The sequence below is a fragment of the Cricetulus griseus genome, chromosome 2 (assembly GCF_003668045.3).
Source record: "Cricetulus griseus strain 17A/GY chromosome 2, alternate assembly CriGri-PICRH-1.0, whole genome shotgun sequence".
Lineage (NCBI taxonomy): Eukaryota > Metazoa > Chordata > Mammalia > Rodentia > Cricetidae > Cricetulus > Cricetulus griseus.
The window spans coordinates 414,424,396-414,443,073 of record NC_048595.1 but is presented as its reverse complement, the minus strand read 5'-3'; the positions used below and the strand labels follow the sequence as shown (position 1 = coordinate 414,443,073).

Genomic DNA, 18,678 nt, shown 5'->3' with positions numbered 1-18,678 from the left:
TAAAAGAGTCAAACATCTTTGGATATGTGCTTTTCAGTAAGATTTATGATAAATAATCTAGGATTTGGGACTAGAGATGACTCAGTGGTTAAGATCACTGGCTGCTCTTCCAGAGGACCTGGGTTCAATTCCCGGCACCTACATGACTGTTCATAAATGTCTATAACTCCAGTTCCTAGGGATCTAACATCCTCACACAGGCAAAACAATGCAAATGAAATAAAAATAAACTCTTTTTAAAAAAAGAAAATATACAAATTTCTAAAACGATCTATTATCCATTACTAATTTTAACTATCTTTTCAATTACTACCTTCTTTGAAAACATTTAGCAAAGTTAATATTTAAAAACTTTTTTAAAAAAGTAAAATCTAGTTAGTCTCAATAAAGCAACAAAAAGGAATGTATTCACACCTACTTGCTGAATATACAGTGTTGTCATGGTAATAACATGATTAATATAAGAGCAAGTCCCAATTTCTTCTACATTTGATAAGTTCCTAGGAGATAAAAAGGATAATATTACATATGAGCAATATACTGCAAGCATATTCAGCTTGGATTATGAGAACAGATGCTGGCAAATGAAATATTAGTAATATTAAAAAAGAAAAGGATGCATAGGGTATTGCTCTTATACAAGATATGTACCATTACTGTTTTCACTCTACTTTCTGAATTTTAGTTCCCTTAGTTTGACTTATGTCATATTTTGTAAACTGTATCAGAAGTTCATGACACAAAGGATATTGTCATCTTTAAATATTTTAAGAGGACATACCATGTCATCCTGTTAGAGAGTCCACAAGTACATGAGTTGTGACACATATACTAAGCTAATTTATGACACCTAAGTATCTTTTTGGCATTATTGTTAAAAGTTAAGCTTATTAGTTTTCTGTTCTGAGACACTATGACCTGTAAAAATTTTCTATCTCAAAATCTAGTAGATGTTTGTTGGAAAACATTTTAAGGTGTGTGACTTTGCCTGTCTAAAATACCTGATGGTTCAAATAAAGAGCTGAACAGCCAACAGAAAGGCAGGAGAAAGGATAGGTGGGGCTGGCAGGCAGAGAGTACAAATAGATGGAGAAATCTGGAGGAAGAAGGAATAAGAGAGGAAGGAGGAGGACTTCAGATGCCAGCTACCCAGCTAGACACCCAGACAGCAGTAAGAAGGAAAGGAAAGGTATACGGGAATACAGAAAGATAAAAGTCCTTAGGCCAAAGACAGATGGGATAATGTAAGTTAAGAAAAGGTGGGAACTCTACGAGATGATGGGACAGACTTAGTAGACTTCCTGGGGGAGGCCTTATCCTCTCTGAGGAGCAGATGAGGTGGGGGGGGGAGTGGGGAGAGTAGGAGGAGAGGAGGGAGGGGGAACTGGGATTAGAATGTAAAAAATAAATTAATTTTTTTAAAAAAGAAAGAAAATCTGGAAAGAAACAAGCTAAGCTCTAAGGCTAGGCATTCATAACTAAGAATAAGCTGTTGTGTGTGATTTATTTGGGAGCTAGGTGGCAGGCCCCCCCAAAAAGCCAAGAGTAAAACATCCTACTACAGATGCACACAGAACAGGAAAACTTAACAGACTTTACACACACACTAAAAAATTAAATTACCATGACATCTTAGTTATTAATCCCTCTCTCTAATACAAGAACATTTAAAATTCCCTCTGTAGGTTCAGTGATTGCGAACACACACTGCTTTCAGAGAATCAGAGTGTGGCTTCCAGCACCTATATCAGCTGGCTCACAACCACCCATAACTCCAGCTTCAGGGGATCTGACATCCTTTAGCCTCTGCCAAGCACCTGCCACATACATGTACATACACACATACACATTTTTTAATTCTAAAGTCTGCATGTAGTTCACAATGTACTACATATATATAAATAATAAGCACATTAAAAATGTTCAACATCATCAGTCACGAAAACTACTTTCAGACTCACTAGTAAGACAAGGGCAGAAAACAGAGTAAGTATTGGCAAGGATATACAAAAACTGAAACCTTCAAGCAGATGGAATTTAAATTGTAATAGCTACTCAGGAAAACAGTCTGGCAGTTGTTTCTCAAGAGATTAAAAACTCAGTGTCCTTGGGGCGGGCAAGATGGCACAAAGGGTAAAAGCATCTGCCACCAAGCTTGACAACCTGAATTAAATTCCCTGGGACACAGGAGACAACCAACTCTTCCAAACTGACAGAGAAAGACAGACGACAACAACACACACACACACACACACACACACACACACACACACACAATACTGTAATCAGAACAAAACTGAATGTCCTTATGAACTGATGAATAAGTTTGAAAACTGACTGTAGCAAAAGCCCAATTTCTTTTATTTTAAAAAATTAATGACATACTAAGTAGGTGAATTACATGACATGAATTATCTCTTAGCAATTACATAATAAAATTTATAAATATTTGAAATTTTTTGTTATTTTCCCAGACAGTGTTTCTCTGTGTAACAGCCCTGGAACTCAATTGTAGACCAGGCTGGCCTTGAGTTCAGAGATCCACCTGCCTCTGCCTCCGGAGTGCTAGGATTAAAGGCATGTGCTACCATGCCCAGCTTAAAATTAATTTAAAAGTTATATCTGAATTAGTACTGGAAAAAGACATAGATCCAAGGGAAAAAGGACCTATAGCTAAATTGTTATTGCCCTGTTATTTGTTATCATTACAGTCTAACAAATAGCAAGCTTACTTTATCAAGAATATCCCATCTGTAACTCCAGTAGCCTTTAAAACTATGCCTCTGAGGCACAGACAATGCAGTAGATGATAGCTTAAAGATTCAAAACACTTATGTATTAGCAAAATGCATCAATTGATAAAATCCCCAAACACAAAAACTACCAGTTCGGGGACTATAGCTAGAGAGTCATCAGTTTCTGTCTCATCCCATTCTTATGTATTCTCTTACTATTCTGATTACTACTCTCTTTTCATTCTTTCTTCTTTCCCCTCTGCCTCTCACTCCCCCAAATGGAAACAAAACAAAACCAAAAAATGGATCTAAATAAAGGAGGAGGACTTAGATTTCTCAATTTCTGCAACTCTTTGCCAAGAAGTTCACACCCATGCTTTTCTATGTGTCTGCCAGCACTGCCTACTCAGGAAGGCTACTAAGAAACTCTCAGTAAGATGGAAGTGAGGTGAGGTGGTGTCTTCCCCACCACCACCCCCTTCAATCCGGCATTCCTAAGGCAGAGGCAAGTAGATTTCTGTTAAATTCAAGGCTAGTTTAGTCTACCCAGTGAATTCCAGGCCAAGTAGACTACATAGTGAAACCCTATCTTAAAAAAACAAAATGAAACAAAGGGTGATATCTGGCACACATATGCTGGCTTTTGCACACACGCAAGTATATACATTTATAGATAAGAACCTTGTAGAAAATATCTCTTGCTAAAATAAAAACTTCTATCATTGTCTTTAAAGTTACACTTAAGTTTTTCCTTTTTTTTTTTTTTTTTAATTTTTCAAGACAGGGTTTCTTTGTGTAACAGCGCTAACTGTCCTGGAACTCACTTTGCAGACCAGGCTGGCCTCGAACTCACAGACATCTGCCTGTCTTTGCCTCCCAAGTACTGGGATTAAAGGCATGCAGCACCACTGACCAGCTATTCCCTTTTTTTTTTTTTTTTTTTCCCTAGACAGGGTTTCTCTGTATTGTTTTGGAGCCTGTCCTGGAACTAGCTCTTGTAGACCAGGTTGGTCTCGAACTCACAGAGATCCGCCTGCCTCTGCCTTCCGAGTGCTGGAACTAGAGGCTTGCACCACTACCACCAGGCCAGCTATTCTTTTTTTAAACAACAGTTTTATTGCACTTCTTAAAATTTATTTTTGTGTATGCAAGTACACTGTTCTGGCCCTTGTATGCCTTGGTGCAGGAGTAAAGATCAAAGAACAAAAGTGTAGGGAACTGATTTCTTTCCTTCTACCATGTGGGTCCAGAAGATTAAATTCAGGTAGTCAGGCTTGGCAAGTAGTTGCCTTTTGCCTGCCATCTTGACAGCACACATTTAAAATACTTGGCTAAGTGTCTCTATAATTAGGTACAATAATTAAGAACTTTTCCAGTGTGCTAACAATTTGTACTACAAAGATATACACATTCATTAAAAATTCATACAAACAAATATCACTAATAAATATTGTTATTATTTTGGTAATAATTATGCTAAAATTTTATACCAAATACCTGCAAAGAATAATGAAGAATTTGACGAGCAAAATTGACAATGCTTGTTGTTGTTCCTCTAACCCATCTGCTGTTTTCTGAACACAATGTAGCAGCTGGATCCTCAGAACCTGCAGAATATTATCAGGAAGCAGAGATATTCCTGGAGGCACGTCATCTACCCTGTCAGATATGGGCGAGAAAATCGTGTTGAAACTTAAGACAGATAACTAATTAAATGCAATAAAAGATTTCAAGTGTGGCTGTCAAGATTTGCAACTTCTCCCTAAAATGACAGTAGTCTTGTCGAAGACTCGATCTTCCACGTGTGAGATCTGGTGCTGAACTAAAGAGCTAGTGTCAGAGCACTGAGAGGGTAGTAGCTCAACAAAGCAAAGAGGTTTCTAAGAACTAGGTATGATACTGCCCATAAGACTGCTAAGATCACTGAGCAATATCTGTCATGAGAGCATGCTCATGCAGTAGTAAGACTATTGGCATAGCTGCTGTTCTTATGTCAATAAAATCCTTTTGCTAAAAAACAAACAAAACAAACAAACAAACAAAAACAATCTCAGCCAATGGTGATGAGTATTTCTAACATACCTGGTAGGCAGCTTTTCAAAGTCAACATCTAAAAACTGTTCATAACTTAAGACAAAATTGTCCAACCATAGTCTCAGGTAATCTGGATCTTTCTGAAATGAGAAGGTCATCACAATATTATTTGTCACAGAAGCAATGCTTTCACACCTAGGTAACTACCTAAAGTGGGAACATCAGCCGTTCACAGGATCATATCTGTAATCTCAGCACTGTTCCCCATTTTGTCTCTTCAACACCTCTTTACAGCAGCCAAATTTCAACATGTAATTTAGGAGTATAGACAATGATTAAACATCACAGCTTAAGCACTAATCTAACACAAAGGGATCACTAGCAAACTTATTTGTTTCCCTAAAATAAAAGTATTACACTATAATCCAGAATCTCCCCTAAAATACACAGCAATTGCTGACCTTTCAGGATTTGTTGTTCTATTGCTAAATTGGTTCAAAATCAGCATATAAATTACCACTATCTACAACTTCACAAGAGAAATCAGAAGACAGAAATATTTTAGGCAAAGAACAGCATTCATGAGAAATGTTCTAAGATGACTTATTAGCCTTAGAAATATATAGAAACATATACTTTGTGTTATGTTTCAAATTAGAATGTCATTCATCTATTCATTCATTTATCCATTAGGGACAAACTCCAAAACTACAAGTACCTGGGGTTCTCCTTATTAGTTTCTTTATAAAAAGCAAAGGATTACTTCTTGGTAAAAGTTAAGATACAAAACAGTCACACACACTATAAAAAATTGATGCATTTCTCTTCATATTTTATTTAGCAATTCTCTAGTATCTGGTTCAAATTCTACACCAACATTCTAGAAGTACTGATCTACATTCTAAACCCTCATTCAGACTCCAAAGGTCAGTACTACCAAATGTTTGGCAAGCATAGAATCCCACTAGGAAACTGAACAATTACAAAGAAGTAAAGGCACTGTTTAATTTATGAAGTAAATTTACCTGGAACAGCAGGCATTTTTAACCTATTATTTATATCTTTTAACTATCCAGAAAGGGTCTAGTTTTCCTAATTTTAGAGATTTCAAAAGGATATGTGACTTGTCCAAAGTCATAAGCTACAAACTGTTAGTGAGGCAAGGACACATGAATCCAACAGGTGCCCATTCTACTACACTATACCAGCTGTGAGAGGTGGGGATTTAGTAGGTTAAAAAAGGAAACGATGGGTTCATTCAGGATCTGTCAAGTCAAGGTTACAAAGAAGTTAACTCACAAAATAATCATATCATCGCATCCAGCCTGGAACAATCTATAGATGAACTACACTTAACTACCAAGGGTCATAAAAATGAAACAGCCCTATATTAAAAACAGTAGTGATTGCATCATTCCTCCTCAATATAGAAGAATAAAAATACAACCACCTGGAGTTCTCTTTACCAGGCTTTCTAACAAAGAAGAGGATTACCTCTTAAGTCACTCTTGTGATTAAGTTCAGCATATAGAAACAGGCCAGGCATTGGTGGCGCACACCTTTAATCCCAGGCAGAGGCAGGCAGATCTCTGTGAGTTCAAAGCCAACCTGGTCTCCAGAGAGAATGCCAGGATAGGTTCCAAAGCTACACAGAAACCCTGTCTGGGGGGGGGGGGACACGACTACCCTCAATAATCGCATGATATGTTCTAACACTGACAAACATGCCATTTTGCAAACAGCACCAGGAGACCTAAGAAAATAAAAAATCACCATTATAAATTATACTGACCTGAGTCAAAGTAGTCATATGCAAACCCACACATAGAAGTCTTAGCTCCAGTCTACAGCAGTGAAGAAAACCCAGTCTTTACTAAAATAAGGAATAAGCAGCTGCCTTAATTCCAATAGAATATACATTGACAGTATTAGATATTACAACTAGACAAGGAAGAGCAAGAAGCAGACTTGGCAGCATTCATCTTCTTGAGTGACTTTCAAATCTAGAAAGCTGAGTGACCTACCTTGTCATAACAAAGAGCACAGATTCTTAGACCCTCTTCAAATTAAAAAATGAAAATTATACAAAACTAAGAATTTCCAAGAGCACAGAGCCAGAAGAAATAGAAGAATGGGGGGAGGTATTGACTTAATTCTCTGGAGGTGGAAGGAGTAGGGACTACTTGGTTTTAGTTTTCAGGGTTGCCATGAACTACTTTTGTGCCCATCATTCTTCCCTTTCCTGAAATGTTTATCGTGGTACTCCCAATTTAGTTTTAACTCTATGTCAGCTTTATAGGGAACATATATTGATGGTGTCTTCTGAATTCAATCTTTAGATTGAATTGAACTTGATAGTGTATGTCATCATAAGATTCTGTTTCAAGATTAAGATATATACAGGAGTTTTTAGATAAGAGATAAAATACAAAAGACATGTGCATATAGGAGGGATATGAACAATTGTGATCAAGAAATTGGGCTGTAATACAATGGATTCTTGAGCCCAATTCTTCATAACTTTGCAGTAAAAACTTTTTGTTGTAGTTTTAGTTTTGGAGGGTTTGAGGATTTTGGGCTTTTTTAAAACAGGGTCTCACTATTTAGCTGTCTGACTGACCTGTAACTCTCTCTGTAGAACAGGCTTGCCCTGAACTTGGACAGCTACCTGCTTTGCCTCCCCAGCACTAGGATTAGGGTGTGTGCCACCACTCCCAGCTCCCTATAGTAAACGTGCCACGCAATTTTGCAATAAAGGAAAGGAAGCTGTAGCAAAGGCAAATCAGCATGCAGACAGAATAACTGATCAAAGCTTTATTTCTAAAAATGCAGTTTCAGGGATGCCTAACTTACAAGTAAGAATCTTTAAAGTTTGTGCTATTCATATTAACTTGTGAGCTACTACAATCATCTTAGGGGTACCTATCTTGTAAACAGTATTGGTATACAATGTTATAGTAACTTTTATAACAACTCATGGAGTAGTTAAGTTCCTTATATCATACAACTCTAGAATTCCAGATGTATTTCTGGAAATCTGAGATTGTTCCAATGTTCTAGATGCCAAAGTGTGGCCTACAAACCAATATTCTTGACCAGTTTGATACAAAAAAAAAATCAAAAGGACACCTTTTTAAGTGATAAAATCAGCACGGTAACACATTTAAGTCTGAACAATAAAAAAAATGAGGAGGGGCTTGTAACTCAATAGTACTGCACCCATTTAGCATGCATGTGGGTCTTGATTCAATCCCTAATATGAGTAAGTAAATAGAGAACTTTTATTTTTAACATCTTTCATTACCATTCTTTTTAGGCTGCTTTTACTGAAGCTACCAATAACCTCCACAATGTTTGGGGAAGTAATTTTAGGAGGGAGGGAGGGAGGGAGGGAGGGAGGGAGGGTTGTTTGTGTGTACATCAGGCATCCATATAAAAGTCAGAGGATAACCTTGGGTGTTGGTCCTTACCTCCCAACTCATTCTGAGGCAGTCTCTTATTCACCACTGAGCACACTCAAGCTAGCTGGTCCATGAGCCTCAGGAGAGTCCCCTGTCTCCAACTCCTATCTCACTGTAGCTAACTGGGATTACAGATATGCACTACTGCTAGAACTCTAGCTCTTACACTTCCAAAACAAAAACTTTAGACAATGAGCCACCTCCTCAACCTTAGTTTCTTAATTTTGTTGTGGAACTTGGAATTCTCCTGTCTTGGCCTCCTGAGTACTAGAAGTACATATGTGCATCACCACACCCAGCCTTCCAAATGCTTTTCTTGAATGCTACATTGCATTCTTCTGGACTACTTCATAAAGTGTTCTGCTTTTTTGTTTTGTTTTGTTTTTGTTTTTCAAGACAGGTTTCTCCATGTAGTTTTGGAGCTTGTCCTGGAACTGTGTAGACCAAGCTGGCCTCGAACTAATAGAGATCGGCCTGCCTCTGCCTCCCAAGTGCTGGGACTGAAGGTGTGTGCTACTATCCGGCTCCATTCTACTTTCTGAGGAATCAATACTCCTAGTTCTCCTATTCAAACTCCTTGACACGTGTAAGGCATGGAAATGTTGGAATTCTCTCTCGTCCTTTAGTTCTTTAGATCCAAAACTTGACTTTTACCCTCTTCTCCTAATATACTATAATTCCCAATATGACTCTCAAATATTTATTTCTACCACAAATCCCCCTTTTAAACTCTATATATACCTATAAAATACCTCAGTTCCTCAAGGACTAAAAAACTCAAGAATGCTTACCTGGAAACCTAATAATCATGTACTAGCTTAATTTGTGAATGGTTTGTCAAAGTACCAGTTTCCAAAGCATAGATTAAATGCTACCTATGCTACCAACTACCAGAGAAATTTAGATAAAAGAATAATTTTAAAAATGTGATTTTTTGATTCCTAATTTGAATTAATAAAATACAATTTTAAAAAATGTGATTTTTGAGCCAGGTTAGTCTGAACTTCTCCATGTAGACCAGGGTGGCCTTGAACTCAGAAATCTACCTGTTTGTGCATCCTGAATGCACAGATCAAAGGTGTGCACCACCACACCCAGTCCAATTATAAAAACTTTTCATGCCATCTTAACTTTTTTTTAAAGAGTAGGATATGATAAGCACAAACCAGAGGCAATAATCATTTCCTTCAGGTTTTCTGATACAAAATATTCATTTTTTTTAACTTTCACATCTAATGTCCTAAAACAAAGAAATTAGAAGCCACTAGTACAATTTTTCAAAATTTGTATTAAAAAGAGGTGCATACCTTTTTATCTAAATAAAACATCAGTAAATCCTACTTTCACTATAAAGCAAAACTTTTATTCTGAAAAGGAACTGTACTCTGAGCTCACTGCAAAACTATCTATTTCAGTCATATTCCAGATTTAGAAGGACAAAGGGCAACAGCAGGAAATGGCGCATCACTAAGGTCCAAAACAAACTTGGTTTAGAGTTGGGGAAAATAAAAACCCACATCACGATTCAAGATAACTAAGCACTATGCTTAAATGGCAATCTGAAAATTAAGATGAAAATTTAAGATATTTTATTAGCTTAGCTTCATTACCACCAAAGAGAAAAACTTCCCTTGATTATAAATATAGAAAACAATGGAAATTATAATACAAAATACTAATAACATTTTCTTACTTTTAATGTACATATAAATAAAACAAATTCATTTTTTCCCTCAACAACTTTGAGAAATAAAAGTTACTTTATTTTTCCCATTTGACAGATGAGAAAACTGAAATATAAAGAACTAGATGACCTAATTTGAGGTCCCTAAGATAAAAAGCAAAATTAGAATGAAATTTCAGATCCATTTCTACTAGGTCCCACTTAATTTTTCAATGCAATCTGAATCTGAACAATAACAGAAAAAGATCACATACCCCTATAGCATCGGCATTGGGGAGAATAAGACCAGAATATCAAGAGTTCTGGCTGGGCTGGAGCACTTGTTGCTATTGCAGAAGACCATGACTCAGTTCCCAGCACCTAAATGATGGGTCACAATCACAAACTCTAGCTCCAGGGAATTCAGTGCCCTCTTCTGACCTCCACAGCACCAATCACACAGTAGTACACATACATACATATAGCCAAAACATTCTCATATAAAATAAAATGTATCTAACTTAAAAAAGAAATAAAAGTTCTAGGCCAGGCTGGGATAAATGAGACCCTGTCTAAAAATCAAAATAATTAATGAACCTTGACTTCAAACCTATTATAATGCACAAAACAAAATGTCACCCTATTTACTACTTTGTGATAATTTTTACCAGCAAGAACAAAAATACACTTAAAAAACTTTTTCTTTTTACTTTATGTATCAGTGTTACTTTATGTCTAAGTTTTTCCTCTATGTATGTCTGTCCACCACTTGTATGCCTGATGCCCAGGAAGGCCAGAAGTCTTTGAATCTTCAGGGACTGGAGTTACAGTTGTGAGCTGCCATGTGATGCTGGGAATCCAACCCAAGTCCCCTGAAGAGCAGCCTCTCTTAACCACTAGCTCTCTCTCCTGCCCCCCAAAAACTAAAATCTTACTGAGGAAACTGACACTCAATTCTCCTCTACATATCCTAGCCAACTAGCTGCCGCATGCATAACGTCTGGTAGTCAAGCCTGATGGTGCATGTTCGTAATCCATCGATGTAAGAGGTTCAAGCAGGAAGAGGTCAAGTTCAAGGCCTGCCTGGGCTACAGAGTGAATTCAAGACCACATTGGGCAACTTGGTAAAGCATTACCACAGAAAATAAAAAGAGGATTGACAATACACCTGCCTACTATCTGCAAAGCCCTAGCCCTCAATCAACAACAATTAAAAGAAAAAAAAAAAAAAAATACACCCTTTTCCTAGGGCAGCAGTTGAAACAAAGACAATGCACAAACATATGAATTCCCAAAAGATGCTTAATAATTACCCAAGTTGGTATACAGTTAAATAAAATTTGCCTTTTTTGTTTCTGTCTTATGATTAAACAAAGAAATGATATCTACTATTAATATACCAGGGAAGTAGTTGCTAACAAAAGAACTAAAATCAGGTACTAGATTAGAGCTGTTCAAATTTAATGTTTAACTTTTAAGATCTATATGAAATGTACTGTCAATCAAATCCTTGACCTTGGGTAGGGATGGCTATTTGAAAGCAAGAATGTTCAGACTACATATAATTTTGAATAAGTGATCATATCCACTAATGAAACAATCTTCAGAGAATAGGCATACTGTTCCTTCTTATCATCCTTCCTATGTAATAACTACTATATAAAATCACCAAATCTATTATGGATAGTCATTTTTTTTTTCAAGACAAGGTTTCTCTGTGTAGCTTTGGAGGCTATTCTAGAACTTGCTCTACAGATCAGGCTGGCCTTGAACTCACAGAGATCTGCCTACCTCTGCTTCCTGAGTTTTGGGATTAAAAGCATGTACTACCTGGCAGATAGTCACATTTCTAACATGCAACTAAGCCCTATTCCTAGAAGGACAAAGTAAGAAATTTGGCCTGAAACAAAATAAACTGCACATCACAAAGTAATTATGTGAGGGTTTTATATATGTTAATCAGCCTGGCTTGATTATTCCAAGCACACATGTATTAAAATATTAGACCACACTCCATAAATACTTGTTAATTTAAGAAAAAAAAAACTATTAAAAGGAAAAAGTATCAAGTGTTTTGCCAAATGTTCAATTTAGTATGTGAGGATCCACCCGCTAAAATAGAAGCCTCTACTCAGAAGATTTTAATCCCTAACATTTAGTCTTCAAGTCAGATGAGTAAGTAGACAGTCCATAGCATTCTTTCTACAAAGCAGTATAAACCAAGGGTACTTCTACTAAACTTTCAAACTAATCAGTGACAGCATCCAAAACACTACAAGAGTGATTTACTATTGACATATTGGAATACATGTGCTGAAGTCAGTGTAGCCAATGTGGCAAATACGAAAGATGTCTTAACTTCACTGCCTTGAAACAGACCTACATGATCTTCAAAGATTTCTTCTTTAACCAGGTATACTTACAATGTTTTGTATACTCAAAAAATCAAGTGGGACACCAAAATGGTAAACACTATTTAAATTTTAATCATTAAAAATAAACCTGGGGGGCTGGAGAGATGGCTCGGAGGTTAAGAGTACTCGCTACTCTTCTAGAGGTCCTGAGTTCAATTCCCAGAAACCACATCAAGGCTCACAACCATCTGTATTGAGATCTGTGCCCTCTTCTGGTGTGCAGGCATACAGACAGACAGAATACTGTATACATAATTACATAATTCTTTCTTAAAATTTAATTAATAGGGGGTCTGTGGGGGCAGGGGAGGAGGGGAAGGAGAGGGAACTGAGATTAACATGTAAAACAAGATTGTTTCTAATTTAAATTTTAAAAAAGATTCTATCCCCCAAAATTTTAATTAATTAATTTAAAAAAAAATAAACTTGGTACTCCAGAAAAATTGGCCATTTTGTTTATCAAATTATTGTTCTGGAAATTGACAAAGAGAATCAAGCATTTATGAAGAATGACTTTCTTTTAAAGAAGTCATAAATAATGGAAGGTCATTTCTCTACATTTTCTAACAAATGAAAAAGTACTAGACCATCTGTCATACAAAATCCTTATAAAACTAAGTAAAAATCATTGATGAAGGCTGTATTTATGAACTACTATAGCCTTCCATACCCAAACTAGAACCTGAATCAAGGTTCTACACTTGCCAGTTCACAGGTACCCAAACCCAAAGAGAAACAATTTTTAAAAACCCAAGGAGAGCCATGTGGTGATATTTTGTTTATGATTTAACAAATAAAAACTGCCTGAAGATCAAGAGTGCAGAGCTAGCCACACTAGTTAGCCATAGAGGCCATGAGACCAGGCAGTGGTGTCACACGCCTTCAATCCCAGCACTAAGGAGGTAGAGATAGGAAGGAATATGGCTGGGCGGGGAAAGGAATATAACAAGGCAAGGCAGTCAGTCTGAGGAGGCAGTCTGAGGACAGGGCCGCCCCTTTGTTCTGAGCATGGGTAGAGGTAAGAACTCTAATGTCTGGCCGCTCTGCTTCTCTGATCCTTCAGCTTTTACCACCACCACCACCACCCCAATACGTGACTCTGAGTTTATTAAGACTGAAGAGAATTCGTGCTGCAGATCCATTAACAATATCTAGAGTGTAGACAACTCTAAGGTCAAAAACTGCTTTTTAAAGCTGGGCACACCCCTTTAATCCCAGCACTCAGAGGAGGTACAGGCAGGCAGACCTCTGTCAGTTCGAGGCCAATCTGGTCTACAGAGCAAGTTCCAGGACAGCCAGGGATACCCTGTCTTGTGGAATAGGAGGGTGGGGTGTGTAGGTGTGGCTGGCTGCTTTCTACTATAAATAAATATCAAAGAAAAGTGTGGAAAAGGTTTCACACATCCTTTTAATAAAATATAGTGCATACTCTTTGCTTAAATATTGAATTATGCAGTGAAAAAATAAGTCTTATAAGATTAGCAGAGAGTTTGGACATAAGTGCATCTTTTATAGTTTAAATAATTATTGTATTGTGATAGTTTTTAAGACTTATTTCTAAAGATATACTTTTAAATATCTTTAGGCAACATCCTAAACTGTGTGGAATTTGATTTTAAATAATTCAGTATAGAGAACAGAAGAACCATAGTATAACCTGATCATTGTTGAAAAATGTCAAATATTTCCTGTATCTTATCTTTTTTGTTGTATATGCTTAAAATGTTCCGTAACAAAAGCTTTAAGGAGAACGAAAGACTTTTTAGAATAATTCATAGAATAAGGACCAAAAATAAGACAAACCTAATTATCTCTCAAAGGTCATGACCATTAAAAAAATCTGAAGAAGACAACTCAGAGGTTAGGAGCAGTGGCTGAGGACCCAGGTTCAATACCCAGCACACAACTGTCCATAATTACAGTTCTAGACTCAAATTGGCACCAGACATGAATGTGGAACAAAGACATACATGCAGGCAAAACATCCATAAAACACAGAAAATAATTCTAAAAAAAAAAAAGAAAGAAAGAAAGAAAAGAAAAACTTGAGTTTGACAAGCAGCCACAAAGGCTAAGAAGCTCTCAGAACTAAGCTGTAGAAAATGTTTATAAAGTCTGAAGAGTATTCAAATTGTATGAAAACTCATCCAAAGTATAAAATGCAGCTGGGCAGTGGTGCACACACCTTTAGCACTTGGGAGGCAGAGGCAAGTTGATCTCTGGTTTCAAGTTCCTGGACAGCCAAGGGCAACACAAAGAAACCCTATCTCAAAAAGCTAAAATAAATAAAGTATAAAATGCAAAGCAAAAAGATCTTAAAATGTGACAGGTATTGGTGGGGAAGTCGTGTTTTGAGGGGCTAACTGCTAGAGTAGGAGCAATAGGAAAGAGGCCTGAGACCAGTGATGTGCCTCAGTAGGGAGATGAGTTTAATTTGTGAGCTGTACACCTGGTAGCTACCCGATTCAAAGTGTACAAGTTATTATCTAACAAGTTCATCTATCCATGAGCTAGTAATATTTAAAAAAAACTCACAATTTTTAAACAGTCCCTCTTTGAAACAACAACAAAAATAAATCTTACTAAGAGCAAACATGGTAGCCGGCCGTTGGTGGCACACGCCTTTAGTCCCAGCACTAGAGAGGTAGAGGAAGGTAAATCTCTGTGAGTTCAAAGCCAGCCTGGTCTACAGAAAGAGTTCCAGGACAGGCTCCAAAGCAATACAGAGAAACCCTGTCTCCAAAAAAAAAAAAAAAAAAAAAAAAAAAAAAAAAAGAGCAAGCATGGCTTAATTTTAATCATAAAAGTCAGATTTATCTTTCTGTCAAGAAGATAGGCTTCAAAATTTGACAGTAGGGATTAAAAGGAACTCAGGAACACAGCACTTGTCTAGAATATTCAAGGCCCTGAATTCTATCCCTAGTACCACGCACACGCACTCGGGAAAGAATAGAGTTCATGACAAAACGATTCCTGTTAAGATTTTTAAAAAAAAAAACAGTGTATGTCAATAACAGATAATCTTTTCAATATGAACTGTCACTTTATCTACCTAGAAAAAATATAATCAGTAAAACAATAGAATCTCATTTACCTTTTCTTCTGAAAAAAGTGAAAATTAGTAAGTTTAATATATTTTTAACAAGTCATTTTCAAATTACCAGACATTTATACTAAAATTTCATTTTAACTTTTGGCTAACATTAATTAGTGACTATATTCAAAAGTTTCTGGATGAAATGGATTCCTTTTTTATTGGAAGGGTTGTCTATTTTTAAGAAGCTATTTCTGTCAATTACATAAGTCTAAAAGTTATTTTAAAATTTCATACTAACATTTCAAAGTATGTATGTGTGTGCATGTTTATGTACAAATCTATGCACAGATATATATTTTTATAATGTAGCTCTGGCTGACCTGTAACTCTCTATATAGATCAGGCTGGCCCTGAACTTGGAAATCTAACCAGGAAGTTAAGGAAAATTCCAGTGAAATGAGATGTCTTTTAAGGGATAATTTACTTTTTAAATAGCTGAAATTATATGATGATGATGATGAAGAAGAAAAAGAAGAAGCAGCAGCAGCTGCTGCTGCTGGATATATAACACAACACTACAGGCTGACCTGAGAGCATAACCACACTAACCTAAGTTAACTTAATAGACTGAGGATGCTTCTCTGACCATTACCAGTATCTTCAAAGTAGTAATATGGAGCCTCACTTGAGAAACCCTTAAGTGGCACCTTCTCAAAGACCTAAAATCTAACTTCCTATGCAAAAACCCTCATGAAGGAAATCAAGGAAAATTATTTCTGAATGGCAGAATTATTCTTAAAGAGTCAAAATGGCTAAAAGCATGGGACCTGAATTAGGTACTTCAGGGTTCCAAACCCACACCTACATCAGTTTTCTCGTCAGTAAAAGGGGTAATCAATACCCACCTCACCAGACTCCTATCAAATAAGATAATGCCAGTATGTGCTAACACAAAGTTAATCACATCACCACCTCAATCAATAACCTTCATAAAAGGCTGATGAAAAAAAGTTTAACACCCTCACAAAAGAGTCTTTACCCCCAATTCAGGGAAGGGGGGAAAAAAAGCATAAAAATGAAATATTTCCAGGTAAGATGGCTCAGTAGGTAGAACCCCTGTCACACAACCCGGCAGACCTAAATTCAATCCCAGGAAGCTACTTAAAGGTGGAGAGGGAGAAGCAAATCCACAAGTTGTTCTCTGACCTCTAAAAAAATACCACCCTTGTGCCCACACATCCTACACACAATAAGAATTTTATTTTCCTTTTATAGGCACAATCTTATCTATGTAATTTTGAGATCACTGATAATATCAAACAACACATCTGTAAGTTTTTAGTACTAGGCCAATATTGTCAATGTACTCAAATCTGAAAAAATATGGGAAACACAAATCCCCTACATGTTTTAAAATTCGGGACTGGGGAGTTGTTGGGGGGACTGTTTTGAGACAGGTCTGTCTATGCAGCCCTGGCTGTCCTGCAACAATCTAAATAGATTAGGATGGACTCGAACTCATACAACACCACCTGCCTCTGCCTCTCAAATGTTGGGACTAAAGGCATGTCCCACAACACCTGCCATTCAGGTTTGGGTTTTTTTGTTTTTTTTTTGTTTTGTTTTGTTTTGTTTTGTTTTGTTTTTCTCTTTTGAGACAGGGTTTCTCTGTGTAACAGCTCTGGCTGTCCTGGAACCCACTTTGTAGACGAAGCTAGCCTCTGCCTCCCAAGTGCTGGGATTAAAGGCATGCACTACCAACACCCGCCCCAATTCGGGATTATTAAAAAAACAAACATGCTACCCATTAAGATCATGATACTGGATACAAAATTTTATAATCAAGTATTTTTAAGAACAGAAATAAAAAGCAATTACCTTTGTACAATAAAGCATCCAAAGTTCAAAGAGCCTCTCTCTGGCTGCCATTGTGGCTTTTTACTATGGCACTTTAGTATTTCCTCAAAACGAAGGTTCAAGACCATAGCATGTTATTTTATTTTCCAAGTTTCTCAGCCGTTACAGTAAAAATCAAAGCAGTGGGATAAACAAAAATAATAATAATAATAATAATAATAATAATAATAATAATAATAATAAATGGAACAAATAAGACTGTCTCGGGTCAGTAAAGGTCAATTTCAGCAGATACGCCAACACATCTTCATCAATGGTAGCTGGGCTCGTAAATAGGTCTGTGAAATAAAAAAAAAAAATCCAAAGTCTTTTTAAAGTCATATTTTTTTAAATTCTGATATTTGTCTTCCTTGCCTACTCAATCAAAGGGATAAATTTCCAATCTGATTAGATCTCACAGAAACTCCTATACCGTACACCGCTACTAACATCAACGTAACATACTAAAATCTTCACAACCAAAACTGCGATAGATGGGAAGGAAAAAACGACTCCCTACTCAACGTGTTTTCCCTTAACCTTAAAAAGACCAGGAACACAGATCAAACATATCAAATCTCGGAGATTTCTCGCCTGCTACTTAAAAGTTGCTGGGAATGTTTGCTGCGTTGCAGGGCAGGGCGTGGGGGAGGGCCCGAGGAATTCCTAGTTTGTTTGTTTTAACCATCCGCACAGGGAAAGTCACCCCGTCTACCTGGCCTCCACCTCTCCGCCCAAGAAGAAAGGAGCTCGCACACCGAGGCAGGGACCACCTCCCGGGGGAGCCCCCGGCGTTCCGGGGACCTTTCCATTTCCTCCCCGCGTCCCCGTTAAGAACGAGTACGACAAACGTCAGGCGTGCCAATCAACTTCAGAAGCGCGGCCCCGAGCGCTCTGGGACCCCGACCCTGGACCCACGCCAACCGGCCGTAGCCAGACCCGCCCGGGCCGGCCGCGCCCCCTCGCCCGCCACCGCCCCTCAGGCTGCAGCCCCACGCCTCACGCGCCCTGGCCCTCTCCCTCCCGCTCGGCGGCCGGCCGCGGCCTCCGCCCGAACTCCGCGTCCCCTCACCGCGCTCCCGGGCCGGCAGCCGCCACCCAGCCGCGGGCTAACTTGCTGCCCTCCGCCCTGGCCTCGGCCAAGCCCCGTGTCAACCCGAAGCCGAGCGGGCGGGAGGCGGAGGCGGGGCAGCGGCGACGCCAGGCGGGAGGAGCCAGGGGCGGAGCAGCCCCTCGGCTAATCATTCCGGCCTCTCAGGATTTACCCGGCCCTCCGGCAGCCGCTCCTCAAGGGCGGCTCAGCCCCGAAGCCCCGCCCCAGGCATGCCTGCGCAGCCGCAGTGCGCTCGGCTTCCTGGCTCTGAGAGCGGCCGGCGCCAGCCTGGGCACTCGGGTCAGTATTCTCCCAGCTGGACGTGAGCACCGACGTGCTGACGTC

The 18,678-nt window shown here is 38.2% G+C and overlaps 1 protein-coding gene across 3 annotated transcripts in view; it reads right to left on the bottom strand.

The window, feature by feature from the left end:
- Nbeal1 (neurobeachin like 1) overlaps window positions 1-18,466 on the bottom strand; it is a 151,973-nt gene extending 133,507 nt beyond the window's left edge. For 2 of the 3 annotated variants that reach the window (XM_027397011.2, XM_027397012.2), the window contains exons 1-5: window positions 18,313-18,466; window positions 17,223-17,539; window positions 4,818-4,909; window positions 4,233-4,394; window positions 419-500 (exon numbers count right to left, since the gene is read on the bottom strand). In XM_027397011.2, the coding sequence (XP_027252812.1) occupies window positions 419-500; window positions 4,233-4,394; window positions 4,818-4,909; window positions 17,223-17,273 (387 nt within the window). In that variant the 5' untranslated portion in view covers window positions 17,274-17,539; window positions 18,313-18,466. Of the gene's footprint in view, window positions 1-418; window positions 501-4,232; window positions 4,395-4,817; window positions 4,910-17,222; window positions 17,540-18,312 lie in introns of those variants that run through there. The other variant, XM_027397013.2, reaches the window with a different exon arrangement.
- Window positions 18,467-18,678: the final 212 nt, after the last annotated feature.